General features: G+C 35.6%; 2 protein-coding genes across 9 annotated transcripts in view; both read left to right on the top strand.

Annotated features, from left to right (window-relative positions):
• ena (ENAH actin regulator enabled) overlaps positions 1-3,054 on the top strand; it is a 34,725-nt gene extending 31,671 nt beyond the window's left edge. For all 4 annotated transcript variants that reach the window (XM_083111794.1, XM_083111793.1, XM_083111792.1 and 1 more), the window contains one exon: positions 976-3,054. In XM_083111794.1, coding sequence (XP_082967920.1) covers positions 976-1,004 — 29 coding nt within the window. In that variant the 3' untranslated portion in view covers positions 1,005-3,054. The remainder of the gene's footprint in view (positions 1-975) is intronic.
• Positions 3,055-19,878: 16,824 nt separating this feature from the next.
• The window catches only part of LOC145978526 (uncharacterized), a 102,579-nt gene continuing 100,565 nt past the window's right edge, over positions 19,879-21,892 (top strand). For all 5 annotated transcript variants that reach the window (XM_083111175.1, XM_083111174.1, XM_083111172.1 and 2 more), the window contains exon 1: positions 19,879-20,631. In XM_083111175.1, coding sequence (XP_082967301.1) covers positions 20,077-20,631 — 555 coding nt within the window. In that variant the 5' untranslated portion in view covers positions 19,879-20,076. The remainder of the gene's footprint in view (positions 20,632-21,892) is intronic.

Raw genomic sequence — 21,892 nt, 5'->3', positions numbered from 1 at the left:
GCAGAAGTGCAACTTAAAGTAAGGAAAATAAGAAGTTTAATTTCTATTGAGTATATCCTATTTCCATCTTTCCACCTCATTACTCATGGTTCTTTAATAGGGGTGTAAGGGTAACCTTCCATGTAGTACACCCAAATGTCAACCTCACTTCCACATTAGTACACCCTGGACTGAAGACTAACGAGGCTCTGGCGAGTGGCCCCATGGCCAGTATAAATTTGTATTGTCCTGTTCTTTTGTCCTTGCGTGCTGAGTGCCCCTTTACAGCTTCAGCTTTTAACGAAAGTTAGAAGATTTTAATATTTTATGATTTAATTCTGCAACGTTAGAGTTGTTATTTGTAACGATAAGGGGCTGGACCCCGTATAATGTGACGGGTGCAAAATAGCCTTAGTGCTGATGCACCCAAAATTTTAAATTCAATTTAAATTTAAATTTCAACTCATGGTTCTGAACTGTGTAACATTCTATTTGCAACATTCTACATATTATCCAGAACTCTCACTTTCTTGCATATTAGTGTGATTTATATTTCATCTGCATGAAGTGCTAAAATAGGAGCTGTCTTTTCGAAGGTCTAACTGTAGGTAAGGTAAGGTTTCCCATGCTCATAGCACTGTGCCATGAAAGCACATATAGGGAATGTGTAGTCACATATTCTTATCTTGACTTCCTTGTTTGTGTGATGTAATCAGCATCATGCTTTGACCACCTGCACCCCCACCCCCAGAGTTGTCCCTAAGTACCATTTTACTTGAGACTGGGTGAACTAGAGCTTTATACAAGGCTGGAAAATTTCTGACCTTAGATCATCCCTGCCTGGAAATCACACCCGGGTCTCCCATGTGGTAGTCAGATGCCAGATCAGCTAGACCACGACACCACAACTGGGGTAATGCTTAATTGATAATCATGTATTTATACAAAATAATAATGATAATTCTTAAAAAAATTAATTGCATTTTTTAATTACAGCATTGAAGATAGAACTGAACAGGAGGTAATGGTGCATGGGATCAGATGTGCCTAGTTCCTAGATAATGGACATAACTATTGTAAAGGACAACTATACATTGTTGTTCAAACTTGGAATTCTGTGCACAAAACAAAGCAGCAGCCCCGTGATCTACAGGGTTCTACTTCAACATGAATTGTGTCTGAATATTTAGTTTGATGTCAGCTTAACTCATGTCCTGCATTTTGTGAACGAGATGATGTGTGTATTAATTTATTATGGGACCATCTCGGGGAGCATAACATTAAGAGATGATTCCCAATTTTAATTCAAGTATAAACAGATCATAGTGTTCCTTTCAAATTGAGAGTCCAAGATTAGTGGTGGCGTCATCCTGTTTGCTGCATGTGTTTGATGCTCTAGGTGATGTATGTGAAAGAGCAAGATTGGGGATAAAATAAGTTTGTGTAGGGGTAAGGCAAACTGTTGTTTCCTATGATTAATGAAAACACTTGTGAGAACAATGCATCATATTGTGGCATATTCCAATAATGAAATGCTCTTAAAATGTTAATAGTGACAGGAGAAACCTTTTACATGTTATGTATTACTTTTTTGTGAAGTAATAAGCAGTTTGAATGTGTAATGCTTGTATGTGCATATACATATACATATGTATGAGTGTGTATGTGGCTTGTGTGTGGTGCATGTGTAGTGTGCTTATGCATGCAAGAATGAATGAGAAGAAACATTTCAATGAATGTGTAGGAATTACTCTTGACACATTCCTAGCTGTTCGTGTGTAAATTGCCAACAATTTACAGGACAGGTTTGTAATGAAGTGGCACAAGGTATTTCAAATTGTTTCTTTTAGTATCCCAAAGCAATCTAGTCAGGAGATATGTTCACAGCAAATCATTTCCATTAGGCATTCGTTGTCTACATCAATAGAAGATAGTACAATTAATGTACATTTTCAAGTTATTAATTTTATTATTAGTGAGGCAGGAAGTAAGACGATCAGAAATAACAAACCAAAAGTTATGATCTATCCTATGAGCTTCCGTTGTTTTTCTGGTATTTAAGTGAAATGTGTTAGCTCACAAGTAAAATCTCCCTTGTATGAAAAAGCATTAAAGAATTTTAGTGCAGCCAAATACTGCATAATGAATAATAGGAACAATATTTTGATTTGTTTACTTTGTAGATGTACAAAGATTATTAATAACATTAATTATCCAATGAGGAGAAAGAGAATCCATTGTACACATTACATAGACATTTTCATTATTGACACATAATACCGTACATATGTGATAATATAAAAATGAACTGTTGATAGTATTTGTTAGTCTTGCAATAAACGCAATTGATGGTGCAGAACCAGTAATGTATTGCAGACATTTTGATTCGCTTATTACATTCAGTATAAATACTTTTTTTTTGTATGACTTACATTGAAGGCTACAGTTATTTTCAATATCACCAGAGATGATGATTTTCTTGAAACTGTAGTCAAACATTAACCATACTTACTTGTACCATTTTATGTTAATTTATTCGATCGAGACTTCCTGAGAAATGACTGGGTAACAACAAAATGTTGTGAATGTTGTTTTTTTTTCCAGGATTTTAAATTATTATTAAAACGACCATGTTCAAGTGATATAATAATTTTATGAATTCATTTTTATAGTTTTCTTTACTTACAGCTAGAAAATTTGAACTTTACAAATATTAGCTATATGAGTGACAATGACAACGAAAGTATCTGTATATTTTAAACATGTTGTCAAATTCCAATACTGGAGTAAGATACTGTTGTGCATGAGCATATAATGTTTTGCCATAAATTGTTTGTGTTATTTGTAGTACTTGTGTACTACTTTATTTACTTTCTGTTATTGATTTTGTATGTTTTTTTCAGAAAATGATTTTTAATTGCAGGTAGAAAGGTATCAATTTTGAGTCTGTTCTTGTGAGATTTCAGCTTCATATAGTGCAAGAGAAATGTTCTGTTAGATAAATCATGCTGAGTAATGTATTGTAGTCTTGAATATAAAAATGAAAGTAAATGTTTTATGATGCTTATTATATTATTCCGTAGTATTATTTTCATTACATATTGTGCCAGGACCCATGAAAAATAAAACAAGTAAAAGCTAACAAAATTTACAATGGTAAGTACTATTGCTTTCCTATATCATACCCTAAAGTAATGCAGTTTTTCAAAGAACTGCTAAAAGACTAACATATTCACTTTTTGCCAAAATTTACCATACAAAGCAGTAAGTTATATTCTGGGTTTCAGTTTCAAATGTAAGCCGTTTGAATTTTTTGCAAATAACAAGTCATTAGTTATTGCACCAAAACTGACTAGCCTGTCAAGCTGATTGATAAAATATTTCTTTAGTACTCACTTCTCAGTTCATAACAAAGAGTTCCTGAATTATAACAGTTGAGCTTAAAATGCTACTGAAATTACAAATAAAGGGTCCCAGGTTCGATACCTGGTAGAAGTACATAGTGGTTCAGATCCCACTTGAAGCTGTAGGTCCAGTCCGAATTAGCCTTACTGTGCATAAAGTGGATTCAAAACACCAATTCAATTGATCAATCAAAATGAAATTACAAATAAATTTCAGAATTCAAAGTGTGTGTACTTGAATATGTTTCACACTTTTTGCACGTGCTTTATTGTCAAGTACAGATTCATAACATTTGTTAAACTAACTGATGATAATTGTTGATAGTTGAAAAAACCAGAAGTGTAAGAGATATTCAAGTGTGTGCATAATTTCATATTTAATAAATTTTGCTTACTGAGAAAGGAAAAACTGCATATTTACTTAGCCATTATTTTATTACTGATTTTGCATTTTAGTTAACACAATTTGTCCTTTCAATCATTTTTTTTTCATAGTTTGAAAAATGGTTGCTATTTTTGCATGATTATTGAAGAGGTACATATTTTTCAGAGATTTTTGATCTTGATACATAGTAGGCCATTTTATTTACATTATCTTTATAATATCAGATTGAGCTTTGCTTATGTGGTTTTATAAGATCTGATACTGATCAGTAATTGAATTTAATTCATTCATAATATTAACAGTATAGTACACTTAAATTCCTAAAGATCTAGGTGGGCAACTGTCTTTATTATATGGTAAGTAGTATTGTCTGATTGTTGCATATTTTATAAATATACAGTGTGTATGCTACTTTCTTGCAGCAAGACACATTATAATCAAATATATGGAATTTGGTATTTCATGTGAAATTTTTCTTAAATTATTTTGTTTTGTCATATATCCTATGTAATGTTTAACCTATTCCTGATGATTAAAATTACTGTTAAAAATATGAGCTATGTTACAAATACATATATAGCATTTTAAAATTATTTTTAAGGCACTTTTACACTGAAACACAGATAACTTGATGTAGAAATATGATCACCAAATTCGATAAAATAGACTTGTGTAACAACTGATATACAATATGAATATTCATTTACCAGCTTTGATAAGTTACACAACTTTCACATAGTGAAAAACTCTATGCTGCAACATGTACATATTTTGTCAATGTACAGCTTTGATAATAGACAGTATGCCAGTCACTATGTTCATTAACACTTTTTTCTCAATTTGAAGCTCCTGAACTGAAATAAAATGGAAAGAAGCAGAGAACACCATCTGCTTCAGAATCGGTGAACAATTGTCCTACTGTTTTCTTAGCTGCCACTTGTATGGCTGATGTTTTGAATAAATTAGATTGTGCTGAAAAATGAAAATGGTTATACACTGAAAGGGCAAATAAAATAAAACTCTATTTCAGTGAAATAGTACAAATATGATCATTCTCAACATTACTTAAGAAGCAAAAATTTGTTTCACGTATGGATAACTGACTATCCCTGCGGAAGGATAAATAGATAGGTCCAACTGGTACATTTCTTGACTAGAAAATTTACAATTTTTCCATGCCAGAACCTAAGTAAGTGCCAATACACTTAATGCACTTGAATATGTTATTATTATGTTGGTATTAAGTATGAATTATAATGTGTACATAATAAAGAGTATTTGAATATTGAGTTGATATCTGCAAAAACTGGGCATAGCATGAATGTTGGTTATATATTAATATGACAATTAGTTGCAGTTTTCTGTAAGTTTCATGCAAGAACTTGTGCATATAATGTGTAATCTCGTGTGTAATTTTAGAAATTATTCTGAATCTAAAAGTGTGAAATGTATGTATTCATCATCATGTTCCATTTTTTTAATGGTTATTTGATTCAATTTCTATATGATCTAAAAGTTTCAATAAACATTAGCAGGATAGTATGGTAGCCATATTTATTTGGTTCGGAGAACATTTCTTGACAAAAATAATATAAAAGTTGCAATAAGTAAGGCCCAGAACAGTGTTATATCTTGATGACTAAGAAATAGTTGAATTATTTCATCTTAATGCATAATAATAATGCCAATAAGTCACAATCTTTTCTAGTCACATTAATAATGACAAGCTTATTTGTCAAGCCGCAGTAGCTCAGTCATTAGGGTGTCTGACTACCATGCAAGAGACTCAGGTTCGATCCCCGGCAGGGGAGAACTTGGCTTTGTCCACCTGTTCAAGTGACTCCTGCGCCCACCCAGCGTTTTATAAAGTGGGTACCTGGAGGAAACTCTGGGGAGTAAAGGTGGCCAGGGGCATGGTGCTGGTCACATCACCCCCACCTTCTGCTGTAATCAAGCAAGTGTGGCACCCTAATGCCACACCCCCTATACGCCTTCATGGCATGGTGCAAAGCACAGGGGAGCACTTTTTTTATCTGGAGAAGAATACATTCACGATTAAAATGTAAATATGAAGCAAAATAGAGTGAAATGTCCAAATAAATTTTTACACAACCACTCACGTTCCACACCAAGGTTTCGTGTATCAATACGGTAGTGTTTTTGTGAATCTGTACATTCAATTTTGTTTTAATGAAGATTTGATTATGTGTTTGTTTTTCATATTTCTATTCTTCATACACTCTCGATTCTGTTACTTAATATTTGTAATGTATTTAAAGAATAGATTTATCCACAAATTTTGTTACATGTTTAATGGACATTACACATTTTGCCAAATTCATCAGTACTCCAGAAAGGCATATGAGTTGCTCTATTGGTTAAATCGAAACTCATATATTGGCCCAGTCCTGCTAAAACCATTTGGCATTGCATGTACTTTCATGGCCCAAGATGAACAGTTTTTTTGGGATATTGTCACAGATTCTTTGTAATTGCATAAATTCTGTTGCCATAGATGGATGTCTAGTTAAAGAAAGAGATACGAACATATTGATATAAATAGGATGGAGCCTACTTTGTCAGCTATTCACTGAAACATGCTTGTCCCACCTGACAAGTGTGTTCAGCCGACAATCATTGACTATCCCAATGGTGCCTATTGAAATGTTCATACTGTGAGCAACTATATCAATCCTTATAGTTCATCATAATAGACATCTTTGAATTTCCTCAAGATTGGGTCACCATTTTGTTTTTAAAATGCCTTTTTCTGGATTTTGGTTTCACATGGTGCATTTACAATATCAGAATTTCTTGTGGGTGATGATTTTGTTCAGTGTTATGAATCTGTGTGATTATGTGTAACCCAGATTTGGTGCAAGTACGTATGGGTATATGTTCGCATTTGTTATTCAAATTTCATTTGATTTGTCCATTAGTTTAATTGGCACATAACAGTATAAAATATTACATTTTTACACTTCATGTGATCTTATCTTTACACTAGTAAAGCTTCCGCTTCCAAATTTGCCAATCATTTATGTACAAATGTTTCACGCTGATGTAAAACTCATTTTTATCATTGAAGAAGATTTTGATTTGATGTTATCTTCCATATGAAGCAATTTCTGCCATTTTTATAAAAGTTAGTATTTCTATTGTTTTTATTTTCTAGATGATTTGTTTCCAGTCTATATTTATTGTTACATATAGTTTTCATGCTTAGAAAAAGAGATAAGACTGTTTCTAAATCAATTCTTTCAATTTTAATATTTAATAATTTGCATGTCTGTTGCAATATTTTTTTATTAATAGGATATATCTAATTTTAGATCATGCATGAAGTTGATCATTTTATGCAGTATATATATACACACACATACAACATATCAGCTTTACATGTCACTTGTACTACATCTGTCAGTGTGCAGTGTTGCAGTTCGTTCACAATTAGTGATAGAGGAAATTAACTTGTGTTTGTTTTTTGTTTCACAGTTTGCTGATGTGTGTATTATGCAGTATATCGGTGCTTTTTCGTACAATTATTTGACAGTGTACAGAAATGAGCTGATAAGTATTGATTACAAAATGTAAGAAGTGCAGAACAAATGTTCTAAGAGACTGTACATGTCGTATACATGAACAAGAGCTCTGCAGTGATAAAATTCCACTGACTTTTTTAATACACAATCTTCTATTGAATAATGAAAATAAAAATGTTGGTGCTGAATGATTGTAAATAATAGAAGGTTTATATTTATTATTGCAAAAACTAAGTTAAAGTATCATCTGAAGTTGTTTGATGCAAGTTAATAAAATGTACATTAGTGTTGCTCCAGTTATGTGCATTCGGCATGTCATGATAAAAATCATAGTTTGATTGGATACATGTAAATACATGTACCATTTAGATTCTGTACATTTGAAGTGTAAATATTTAGATGTCAGATACAGTGTATGTATGGATCCATATCAAAACTGGTGGAACTATTGTGCTAAAATATTTGGAATTATGCACATGAACATAGTGTTAATATGTAATAACAATGTGGGAATTATAGAAGAATTGATCAATTAATTGTGGTGTACATGTCAGCAATCCAAATAGTGTATAGGTAATTGTATGAGAGATAAAAATTAAAGATCAGTTAGAGATAGTATATTACATTGAGTAACATATTCACTGAATTATTATTTAATATAAAGATGAATTTGCAGTGTACATATACATTTTTCTGATATAAATGAAAGAAAGGAAAATCTGTATTTCCTAGACTGAAATAGACATACCTAGGAAAACAAAAATCAATATACGTACATGCAAGCAAATTAATCTTATGTAGAAGGATACACCTAATGACAATAACATTGGTAAAAATGAAATAATAATGGAATTCCGTACATGAATTTAATGCTGTGCTTGGACATTAGCCTTTTTAAAAAGTATACATTCTCCTCTGGCAAGTTAAATATCTTACTTTATTTGTAATATAGTTTGTACAAGCAGTGACAAGCAAAGCAACTCATGATTTTCAACAAAAGTTGTTATGTAAACATGTATCTCATAAGCAATTGTTTGATACAATCTAGAGCTGTGAGAATGTTCTTAATGGTGAATACAACATAACGGAACGTCAATAATGAATTTAATATTAATATGTAATATTGTGGTATAACTGACAGATAATTTGTATGCTTGCCTCATAATAACCTGCAGAAAATATCACCATTGACATAAACATATATTGCAGTAAGTGTGAAAATAATTTTGAGCTCAGCCTGGAATACAGCGATAAGAAAACTTTCATGTTAACATGTTTTGTCATTTATTTCATCGTAATGTTACATACTTATGCATCAATTTCTTCCTAATATTTCATTATGTTGCAATTTTCATTATGAACCTTGTCATGCCTGTACCTTGCTAACTGTTGACGCATATTAGATAAAGTTTTGTTTAAGTCACGGGTACTGTAACCTTTCACATTATTCTAGATTTCTGTGGATTCCATACATATTCAAATCCTTATTTTCACCAGATAATTCCAATAACAAAAACCAGGTTTCATACAATTGTTAGAATTTAACAAGATTGTTTTCCCTAATGTAACCTATGTGTTATATGTAAAGAAAATTATGTTATGTTATTTTCTAATTGAATTGTCATTCAGAGATTTAACAACATTTGCCTAAATTTCAGCACATAATTTATACAATTTTCGAACCAAATTTACAGCAACATTCCTCTTTCCCTAAAAATATAGGAACAGATTTCCAGTATTGCATTTATTGTTTTACTGTAAGATTGATAAATATGTGCATATAGGTTTATTCTTATATTGAATTTCAAGAGATCAGATATATTGAAAGTCAATTTTTTGTAACAACTAGTAAGAATTAAGTACAGGGTGTTCCATTTACAACACAACCCGGAGTTTGGGATAGTACAACTTTTGAACACACAATCCTTATACCAAATTGAAGCCTTGTTCATGCATATATTTTTAAACCGGGGAACAATGATTGGATTTCATTAGTGTTCACGCAGTGTTGCTAGATGTAACTGGAAGTGTAAATTTTTTTTAGAAAGCATGAAAAATGGCACATAACACACATGTACGGACATGCTGTCGGTAGTTTTCAGTTTGGTTAGGTGGATTATCTCAGCATGTATGTCAGTGAAAAAAGAAATTTTCATTTCTACCGATAGCCAATCGGATGAGACATCTTGAAGGGAGAACTAGGAAAATCTTTGTTTTTAGAAATTAAGACTGTGCATTGGCAACACTGCTGGTGTTTCAGTGCCACAAAAGTTGTGTTTCGAAACTGTATGTATCATGCAATTACTGAAAACAATAAAAAAGAAACTTGGAAATTTTCATGAAAATAGTGTTACATGCACCTGGCAACCATGCGATGCATCACACGGAATTTTCAGCGTTACAGCAGATACTGGAAATGCCCGCCATTTTCATCCAAACACAGGTTCACCCATTTCGCCATGTTGACAGCAACTGCACGAAGAGTAAAAATGTTAATGTTCTCAATGGCTTCACGAATGTTTGTTTCCAGGTCTTGTATAGTTCGAGGATTATTTTTGTATATCTCTTGCTTAAAGTACTCCCATAGAAAAAATCAGGGGAGCGACTGCGCCATAAGTTTTTACTTATTATCCGGTCACGAAAAAAGTCTTTCAACATGTCTAATGTTTCATTTGACGTATGACATGTTGCCCCATCTTATTGAAACCAACAATCACATTCATCAATATCCAGCAAAGACATAAATTGCGTGATAAGTTCATGGTATACTGTGCCATCGACTGTAGTGTGGAGGGGAGGGGAAGATCAGACTATTCGGCACCGTGACATTGTGCACCACACACCTACCTTTAGGGGATGCAACTGTTGTTCTATGCACTGAAGACCGAACACGACTGGCCTTTCCTCTGTTTCTTCCTAAGCGGGGAAAAATGTAATCTCATCACATGGTTGCCAGGTGCATGTAAGTAACACTATTTTCATGAAAATTTACAAGTTTCTTTTTTATTGTTTTCAGTAACTGCATGATATATACAGTTTCGAAACACAGCTTTTGTAGCACTGAAACACCAGCAGTGTTGCCTATGCACAGTCAATTCCTAAAAACAACGAATTTCCTAGTTCCCCCTTAAAGATGCCTCATCTGATTGGCTATCGGTAGAAATGAACATTTCTTTTTTCACTGACATACATGCTGAGCTAATCCACCTAACCGAACTGAAATTTACCAACAGCATATCCTCACGTGTGTGATGTGCCATTTTTCATGCTTTCTAAAAAAAAAAAAAAAAAATTACACTTCCCGTTACATCTGGACAAACTACATGGACACTAATGAAATCCAATCATTATTCTCTGGTTTAAAAATATATGCATGAACAAGGCTTCAATTTGGTATAAGGATTATGTGTTTACCACTTCCGGTTCAAAAGTTGTACTATCCCCAACTCCGGGTTGCGTTGTAAATGGAACACACTGTATATATCTACAAAGTAATTAATTAAATTTAAAAAATTCTGATCTACTAATTTGTAGAATGTGGAATGAATGAGATATTACTGAAGCTTATTATCTAGCATGTTCGTGAACATCAGGAAGTAAGCATGTCTTTAAATATTTCCAGATTAGAACTCCCATTTTACGCATAAAAAGACAGACTTGTATTGACAACCACTAAAAGTACATTAGTTTAGGTATTTTTGCTACCTCATTTACACAGTTTGTGTCTTAGTCTTACATGAAGTTGTTAACCATGACAGTTATATATTCAGTGCTTCAAGAGGAAACTGTTAGGTTGGGAATGTTTACGCGAGACTGAGGGGTAGGTGAGATGTTTGTATGGTGACAAACTGTTTGGTGGATACTTTATCTAAATTTTCCAGCTGGGGGAGGGGGTAACATATACCTCCACTACGAGAATTATCTGTATGTCACTTCAAGGGTGTTTGCATACAATTTTAATTTTTGTTTGTTTTTAATAACTTTGATATGCAATTTTTTTTTAATGAACTGAACTAGGAACATTTTATAATTTGTTATTGCTTCTTAATATAATTCCCTTGTGTAGTAGTTACTGTAAATGTAAATATTTAATGCCATATGGAATGCTGTACATATATATATGCATTTAAAATTATTAATTACATTGACAAGTGGTGTATGATTTGCTTTTCATTGCATACAAATCAAGATGCAACTTTAAAATGATATGCTTCCCATAGTAATTTCTTGTGGTTAATATGCAGATTGTCGTATTGCTTAGTAATTTCTTCCATTTCTATATAAATCATTGATTACCTCAGGTGAACTGCCTGGTGTTTTTCAAATGCGATTTACAAGCTCAGTGATGTTTCATACTGGATTAAGAGCTGCTCAAGTTGTGAATTTTTAGTGGAGGGCATGCATGTGTATTAGTGTGTGTGTGCGTGTGATTGGAAACACTATAATGGACCTTAAAAATGTGTCATGTTGCATTACCATAACAGTGATCTCACAGCATTCTGTATGTAGTACATTGTGTGATATACAGTGCAAATATATCTGCAAGCAACCCTTTGTAATGTAATCTGTGTGTGCAGTTTAATGTAGATGTATTTAGCCTTTAAAGTCAAGGAAATCCCATGTTTTGTCATTTTGCATTGTATTTTGAATAAACTGATGAAATTGCCTGAAGCAATCTTTTGTTCAAGCACTGGCTAGACCAGAAAATCTGTGTACACGCTGTTGATGTTTTTGTTTTCCTTTGAAAATGAAATTTGAAAGGAAAAACAAATCAGTGTTATTGATGAGTGTAATTTTATTTCATAAAAATGTGTGGCTTTTGTCTGTGCATGTAAAATTTTGTGAAATTGTTCAGGTTTCAGTCAGACTTTTCCACACCTGACCATGATGTGATTTTTGTAAACACATCAGTTGCCAATCACGTGTGGTTGACACATGATAGCCACTGAAAGTTCCTGGTTTGAGTGTCACTGGGTATGTGTGTTATTTTGTGAGTGTCCCTTTATTAGTTTAATCAAATTATCATTCATCCTCATTGTCACAATTAGCCAAAAGTGGTGTAAATTAAGAAAAATACATGTAGAAAACAAAGTAAGTGTGGCAGTGAAGGGTTATACCCTCCTCATTTCAAAATGAGAAAGTAATTCTGAATCACTGTTATTTACTTCTCGTAACTTGCCAGATTATGAGAAAGCCTTGAAACAAAAGGAAAATCACATTTAGGTGACAATATGACAAACAGGAAGACTGAATTATTGAGAATGAAAACTTTGAATACTAATTTTATCATATTTACCTCCACATTATGAAGTAAAACTTTACTGTAAACTTTACACAAACTGTTGACATACAACTTTGATTGGTCTTGGACAATGTCGAACCGTGTGTTCAAATCTAAGGTGTACAGTACTATGCAGAATACAAGTTCTCTGAAAATGTATTTTCTAATTACCTGAAAATTCTAGCTAATCCAGTTAATTTTTATTCTTCAGGAGAGTAAATATGCACAAAAGGGAGACAAAGGAGAAGAATAGATTCAATATTACTCTGTTTCCTTAGCCATTCCACACAGAAATTCTGGATATTTATAGGGGGAACAAGGAGGACATGCAAGGGAGGCAATAAACCTCTTCAATCATATTGTTTAGTTCTACTTAAAGCAAATGGGATCCTGTCTTTTTTGAGTCATTTATGACCCATCCTGGCCCCACAACACAGGAAGGCAGGATGTCGGGAGCTTTTTTAGGACAGTGAAGAATCTGTCCCATTTTGGCCAACAGCCCAAAGGTATGTAGAATTACTGTCTTCACTGGGAAAGAGTTGATCGGTGGCAGTGTGAAGAATTCATCATTGTGTTCCTTCAACCACCATCATAGTGATCTGAGCCCACTGACACTGTATGTTGTCCTGTGGTTGGGAAAGACTTACTGGAGAAATGAGCACAGATGGTCAGTTAACAGGTTTCTGTAGCATTACCATTCAAGCATTGTGGTATGATGACCAATGGCCCTATGATGCCACTGGTGCAACAAGGTGGTATAGATTCATGATCATTGTAGAAATTTGTCATTCTTATCATTGTTGTACCAGTGAGTCAGATGTTACACTGTTGTTTACCGAGATATCAAATAAGATACCCAATGCTATTCTCTCAGATCAGTGACACATGGTCGGTTGGTATGCGATCTTTTGCTGGACATCAGTCCATCATTCATCCAGTTGTGATATCACGGTACGGAAACAACCAACAAATGAGGCTGTTTCCGAGGTACTAGCACCTTTGGGCCTCTATCTGCAAGCGGTCACATCCGAATCACAAGGTGTTGCATCATTGTTCACAAAATATTCCATGTCAGGTGTTCTTAATGCAGAGATTTTTCAGTGTGCATATATAAGGTGCATTCAATAAATAACTGGAAAAGTAGTATAAAAAATCTAAAATACGACCGTGATTGTTATATGTTTGTTATTTTGTGAAGGCATCTGTAAGCTATTCATGGCTGGGACTGACACACCTGCCTCACGCACAGGACGGTGGGAAACAGTTACACAAGATGGTGGTACCCTTACAGGAGTGCTCCAAGCTGGAGCAGCGAAGTGTCGTGAGATTTTTGTTGACTGAAGGCATGAAACTGATAGAAATTCATCGCCGGATGATAGTTCAATACGGTGACAACTGTATGAGTTGATCACAAGTGTACAAGTGGGCTGAGAAGTTCAAATAGGGCATAACCAGTGTTGAAGATTCTCCTCGTCCAGGATGCTCTGTCACTCCAGTCATTGAAAGCAACATTGCTCAAGTGGAGGACTTGATACGGGAGAACCGGTGTATTACTGTCGGTTAAATTGGTTCCCAGATAGAAGCATAATGCAAACAGTACCACCTCCTCCAACCTTTCGGGCAAAAAAACTGAAATCAGCCATTCTGCAGAGATGACGTGGTCTGGTGTCCACTGGTGTGCTTTTGCTTCATGACAGTGCAAGACCACACACTGCCAGCGTTACATTGTCTACCATCGAGGACCTAAAGTTTGAGTGTTTGCTTACCTCACCCTTCATATTTGCTTGATCGAGGTTCCAGAATGATGACTGAAGTCCAGTCAGCCGTGCATGAGTGATTACGCACGTGTCCAAAATATTTTTTTTCCTGTGGAATCAGTGCCCTTATCAAGTGCTGGCGTAGGTGCATTGAACTAGGGGGGGGGGGACTATGTTGAAACATAGTAGTATAGTTCTTTTGGTGCTTGTACTAAGTATTTGTTACAACATTTTTCCGGTTATATATTGAATGAGCCTTGTATGTATCTGCCCTTCTTAAAGAATTTTGGTGGGCAGAATCTGCCATGCCACCCTCCTCTCCAAATCGAGACCTATGGGAAGGAATGTTTATTCCACTGTATATGGTGATTAATCCCTTCACGAAGGTATAAAATTCTTTGTTTCCCCATCCGAGCAAAAGCCACAGCCATAAATCTAGGGGTGTGCACACCGACAAACGAAGGATAGTTCAAAGTTACCAAGCATCTTGCCACTCCCACCCGTACCCCTAAAACAGGACAGGGAGAGTGTGGTGCAGGTGGAGGGTCTTCCCTTCCTCCCTTGAGAACTTTTAAGAGTCACAAAAGATTCTGTTCAGTCCCTTTCTTTTTAACATTTGTATCTTCATTTCTCCCTCATATACATACTGCTGGGCGATGTGAGGGGTGTCAGGTTTTGAAAATCTGCTATATATTCCTGCAAAACATATTCACTAATATTGGAAACTTTTCTTTAAGTTCCTGAAGAGATGCATATTTGAATAATAATTCATCACTAGTGCTAGGATTTATATTGCTGAGCATATTTTTTTGGTAAGGGTGATGTGTTCCCCAAACATATAGAAATTCATATTATGAAGAAACTAATAAAATGAAGGTGGTTTTTAAAGGCATATTTGGCCATTTCTGCATGATAGAGCATATTTTGATGGATGTTCTGTCATATTCAGCATATTTTTGCATTTTCAAGAAATCATTTCGAAGTGGATTCGTTCTTACTCCATTGTTTACTCGAGAGTTTTTTCTTTGTACTGTAGCAAAATCTTTTCCATTTTTATTTGAAAATTTAGAGAAAGTATTCATTGTGCCTTGCAACTCAGGGCCTTATATGTACGTATACGTAGTAAAAATAGTACGTATGTGAAAATTCTCAGCATTTAGATATTGATGTTTGAAACAGTCCAGCTATATTGTGTATTTTAAGGATCTCAATTCCATAGATGTTTGTATTTCAATCACCAGGTAAGTCAAGAAATTATGCTTGTGGTCAAGAATTGTTGCTACTTTTTACAGTATAGTGAATTTACATTGTTATTGACCTGTACTGGGATTTGATAAAATTGAATATTTGGAAATCCAAAATTGTATTGAGTTGTGGTAAAGATTTTGCACTTTGTTTCTTTAGAATTACATTGTATGTGCAAAATTTTGTAAAAATATTAAAGTAATGTGTCCATTCCCCATCGAGTATAAAGTCTGAAGCATTACTTTTTACATGCATTAATAATTAAAGCAAGTCTGGATCTATTGTTAAAATACAGCTTCTGTTTTCATCTTAACCAGCCTTGTGGTAGGGGTTTTTCATTGAATAAAAATATACATTTTCTTAATTTCCAACTAGGGCATCCCCGATGGCGCAGTGGTAGCGTTGTTGCCTTCTAATCAAGGGGTCCCGGTGGAGGCTCAAGTGGTTCGGATCCCACTTTAAACTGTAGGGCAAGTCCCGAATAGCCTTACTGTACACAAAGTGGACTTAAAACAACAAATCAATCAATTAATTTCCAACTATACCTAAGAAGGGCACAGTTAAATAAATGTTAAGACAAAGGAAAGGTCAAGAAAAAGTAAAGAATTTTGGATTTGTTAAACACCCTGCTTTTGCTCAGGCTGTGAATTCCTGTTGGGAATGGGGGGGATTTCCCCAACAAAAATTTCTGGGGGTGGGATGTTTTGTTCGACGAGAAATAAGCAATTAGTTTGGACTTCAAGTATACTTTACTAAGGATAATGTTGCAAACGCTATATCTTTCCAAGAGATCATGAACAGAACTACACCAATAGCAATATATGCACAATAAAAGTAAAACTAGAATGTAAGACAAATATAAGTATGAAACAGGGGCGCCGACTTGTCAAAATTATTGGGGGGGCTCTGATCACTGAAATAAATTAATGAATGATTCACTCTCTCCCTGCTTTAAGTTTTGGCCTCATTGTTCGGAATCTCATAAAAGCTAGGGGTGTGCAGGATCCCGAAAAGTCGGGACCGGGATCAGTGAAAAAAATTCCCGTCCCGATCCCAACTTTGGAAAATGATTTCCTACTTTTCGGGATCCCGAGCAGTCGGGAAATACCGAATGGTCATTTTAAAATGTTATTTCTCGACGTTTTTTGCATTGTCAATTTATGGAACTTATCGTAAATTGTTAGTTTTTAATCCAGAAATCACTTAAAGTGAAAATGACGTATAGAATTTCGAAATTTTCAGAGCTTCGGGAAATTTCGAACATTTCCTGTCCCGCACAACCCTAATAAAAGGCCATGAATTCCTCAAAAATATCAATTCTTTTATTCACAGTTCGAATGCAGAATATTAATTGTCCACGGATGGATATGTCACAAGTTTCGTCAACAATAATAGCAAAATATTCCTGACTTAATATCTGCTACCACGGAGCGCAAAATGTATCTCCCTAATATATCAATGATCTCATTCTGAATGTCATGTGAGAGCCATTTGTAGCCCGAACATCCCATCCACTACCCTAGTTCATGCACATCGTCTTTTGAAACTCATTTCAGTAAAAATTTTAACAATACTCATAATTACATACTTAGCATATAGTAATAAGTCATATGTTTTGCTGTCTTTGGTCATAGCCTCCCCAAAGTTGATGGTTTAGCGGTCTCAGCCCCCCCCCCCCCCAAAGTTGATGGCCTAGAAAATTTTAAATGTGTATTAAAGTAAAGTTCATGTGGCAGAATTCAGAGTAAACTTTACAAGAGAAGCAAAAGAATGCATTAGATCCTCTTAAGCAAAATTATTTGGGGGCTGTGCCCCCACATCTTTAATATTGGGGGGGCTCGAGCCCCCCAAGCCCCATGGAGTCGGCGCCTATGGTATGAAATATAATTGCTTTCTATTAAAACAATTAGATTCTATACTTATATTTGTCTTCTATTCTTTCTTTGCTTTATTGTGTATATACATACTATTATTTCAACTATTTTGTGATTTATTGACATCTTTAACCAGTTAGTAAGTAAAGGAAGTAATTTATTACTACATATTACTACCCCAATTTTTTTTTCTGGATATGACCATGAGAGAGAGAAACTGTTTCTTTGATTTGATGTGCCCAGGATTTTCAAAGTGGGAGGGAGGGTTCTTGTTTTGTTATGACAACTCTTCCAACATCTGATGATATCTTTTTAGGGGTGCTAGCAGTGGCATATTCTGAAAATTTGATCTGATTTACCGCAACAATTATTATTTATTGCATACATTTATTACATATTAATTAGATATAATAGAAATAAAACACCAATGTAGGCATGCAAGTAAAATACAAACAAGTCGGACAACTTCAAATCTTCCAAAAATTTCTATGTATACAGGGTGTACCAAAAGTCCCCTTACCCCTCCCCCACCTTTGAATTGTAGACAAACCTGCAAAATGTTATTTTAACAGCATGCATATGATGAGAGGATGTTATACCATTAAATCAAACGAATGACCACTATTTACTCCAGAGGATCTGTGTGCACACCACCATTTTAATGGCACAGTATTATTTGCCTCCAGTTGCGATGTGAAATCCTCCGTAACATAAGATGTCAGATCTGGATTTCGGGGTGGCCATTTTAAGAGAATTCCTCATGATGTGTTTAGAGACAAACTGATTGGACAAGGATCGCCAAATTTACCAGCACCTTTAAAATGGCCACCCTGAAGTCCAAATCTGACATCTTGTGATAATGAGCTATGGTGACACATCATACAGAAAGTCGCCCATAATCGTTATCAGACAACTGAGGAACTTCAAGAAGCTGTTTGCAGTGCGTTTGCTTCCTTCACGCCAGCCAAGTTATGGAGGATTTCACATTGCATCGCACCTGGAGGCGAATAATACTGTGCCATAAAAATGGCAGTGTGCACACCGAGTAAATGGTGGCCATTGGTCTGATTTAATGGTATACCATCCTCTCATCATATGCATGCAGTGAAAATAACATTTTGCAGGTTTGTCTACAGTTCAAAGAGGGAGTAATGGGACTTTTGGTACACCCTGTATATGAAAAAAAGTTGGTTTACCGATGTGGGAGAATATGCCAGGCCAAAAGGGGAGTTAAGTATGAATCATAGCACACTCTTGTGACAGCCTGTCTTCTTTTGTTTATGTAAAGTAACTAGTGGTGCAACATACCACGAGGGCCTACCTGCCGACTGCTAAGGTGGGATGATATTCAACTAGTTATGTGGTCAGCACGATGAACCCCCCCCAAGTCATTGTAGGTTTCCATGACTGGGTTATGGCACTCATTTGTAGCTCCCCAATTTCCTCACGATGGTGCGTGGCCACTGGTCCCATACACAGGGCAAAATCTCAGGAGAAAAGTTGTCCCCTGCCAGGAGACTTGAACCTGCATGCGTCCCAAAGCCTGACACAGACCGCATGGCGACGGTGCGGGACTTGGTTTACGTGTTGTAAGCACAATGTTCATCACGAACCAACTGGATTCTGCTGCTGTATCTTTACAAGGCAAGAATTCTAACTATTTTGCTGCACAGAACCCTGCACTATAGCCCCACTTAATAAATTATTCTTTTTATTTTTAATAGTTCTTTGATATGTAATTTTATCATTCGTTACCCAAATGAGTTGAGAGATTAGCCACAGAGTGGCAGAAAAGCGACGTAAAATAACAAAAAATTTCAAAGTAGCCCTTGAAGGGCGTTTTAGAAATGGCCGAGTCTGTTTCCACGAGCGTGTCAACAGTAAGAATAAGCGTCAAATTTGCTTGTACTTGGCGCCGAACTTCCGTCTCCTTAGATTGATGATAATAATAATAATGAGGAAATGGAAGATGTTTGTAATTAAGGAGCGAACTAGCTGTGCCCCTCTGACCCCTCCGTGGCAACTCCGATGCCCATTCAACATATAGCGTGCTGGATGTATTTTGCCCAGAGGAACAGATTAACAGATAAAGTTTGCTATGGAAGGTTGAATTTGGACAAAATAGTAGCGAACAACGTAAAAATGTAAAATGTGCATTTGGCCATCAATCGCCTGGTTATCATCATCGCGCTTGAAGTCACAGTGTAATCTACTGTCATCTTAAGTAGTATACCTGCTTTGTGTGAAGGTAATTTTGTCAAATATATTCACGTAATGCATGAAAATTTAAGTTCAAGCGGCTATTAAAGAAAACCTCAGAACAAACAGGAACAACGCATGTAATTGCTCACTTGTTTTATCGATTACTGCATTCAAGTTGCCAGGCACTTGCAGACGCCACTTGTACCAAAACAGCTGTTTGCATGGTTGCCACTGGTTGGTTTTGTTTGGTGGGCGGAATGAGTGCGCGCGGTAGTGAGATGTGATGATCGTGGTAGTTTGGCACGGGAAAGGCAAGTGCCGTGCCAGGCAAGAAACACTTGAAACGCGATCTCTCTCAGGGCTTGGATGCTATTTTCGTTCAGTGTACCGGTGATTTATTTATAGAAATGGTTGATCTCATTCTAAAACCAATTTGGAACTTACTTGTGGAGGGATGGAGCAATATGGCCGACCTGGCGGACAGTATAGATGATCTGATCTGTAGCTTTGAAGGCGGTGGAGAAACAACCATGGATACGGTAGCAATGTTGATGTTCGGCTGGATGATATTTGGCTTGATAGTTCTGGCAATAGGACGGTACTTGTATGGGCGATTTTTGAGTTCTGCGGGGGAAGAGGGGAAACAAGAAATAGTTGAAGAAATATCTCCCCCGGCTGTCAGTGAAGAAGTTATAACTTCAAAAGAATCTCGTTCAGCTTCAGCTGTTATACCCACTCCTCCTATTCGTAAACGAGTGTCCAGAAAATCAAGTGGTGGTACAACACCCCCAAAATCGCCCTCTTTAGTATCTCCCCCCAGAGCAACAGGTCCGGAGAGTGAAAGTGTTAAGTGGGTTAACGAAGTGTTCTCTTGGCTTTATTCGGATATTTCTGTTGTGAATGACATTTTTAGTGTGTGGATACAAACATTAAATGCGTTCACAAAGAAAACTGTTGCAGAGGTAAGTGATACATCTCTCTTTATTTTGTTTTATAAAAAAAAGCCTTCCAAACAGATTCTGAAATGCACCTTGTACTTACTGTATGAAATTGTTCTATTAGAAGAGATGAAGTTTCAAATTCATAATTCTCATGCACAGAACGAATGGCAAATGATATAGACATTGGCAAGTTACAGGACAGTTAGTTTTGTTTGTGGTGCTTCAGCAAACAATTTTAAAATTGCCACTCATATAGTGTTGTTCTCTCGACCCTTTTCTGGTAGGGGCACAACAGTATTTGGGTAACACTTTACTATACCAGAGACGGATTTCTTAAAATTTACAGGAGAAAGTACTTACGCAAATCATTTTCTGTAGCATTGTTGATGTTCAGGAATGTAGTTTTGATCCATTTTAATGCGAATGCATGTGGTTTTGTACAAAAATCTATTTCCGACGCGCTATTGCTGCTGCTGCCATTTGCTTTCTGCACGAGAGCACAATACGCTCCGTATTGTCTGTATATGCTAAATTGAACGAAAGGAGTGCTAATGGAACCTAACCTAACAGGCCTAACCTAACCTAGTAGGCATACCTCGTCCCCGTGATGGTTCGTGGGGCTACCCGTGGATGGTTTGTGGGAAATAAGAAACAACAGTAAGTACTCGTTACTGTAAGACATAGACATTATTTTCGTTAGAAATTCATTATTTCACCTAAATAAATGTTCCGCAATGCAGAATAGTACGTTAGCAATGTAAAAAATTGCAAAATAAATCATTGATAGGTGTCTCTGGTATAGTAAAGTAGTACCCAGTATTTGGAGCAAATGTACAATACCGAAAGTATCTCAGTTTGCTTTCAAATTCGGCATAGTCACTAATTTTGGCGTCGTAATCATGAATCTGCAGTTAAAAATTGGCGGTCACATCTAGTAATGCGAAATAAGTGGGTCCATGAGCGAAGTAAACACCGGTGATTTATGAAGGAAAACAATTTTTTGCAATGTTTATGTTTACGATTACCCTGAATTTTAACTATGCTTACCTAACCTAACCTTACCGTGAATGGTTCATAGGGCAAATATGTTTTCCACCTTTACGCAAGATGCCATTTTCTCATGGAAATCAACGCTCTGTGGAACGGGTCTCACTAATGCACAACATTTGAGCAACGTTGGTAGCAAGACCATTGTGCGGAAAGGATGAAGTCTTCATATCACAAAACATTGTTTCCATGTTAGTATATGGAGAATCATAGCGGTAATTAACAAGGTTATTTT

The sequence above is a fragment of the Lepisma saccharinum genome, chromosome 25 (genome assembly GCF_977018435.1).
Source record: "Lepisma saccharinum chromosome 25, izLepSacc3.1, whole genome shotgun sequence".
NCBI classification, from domain to species: domain Eukaryota; kingdom Metazoa; phylum Arthropoda; class Insecta; order Zygentoma; family Lepismatidae; genus Lepisma; species Lepisma saccharinum.
The sequence above is the reverse complement of the archived record's forward strand: the minus strand, read 5'-3'. Positions and strand labels throughout refer to the sequence as shown.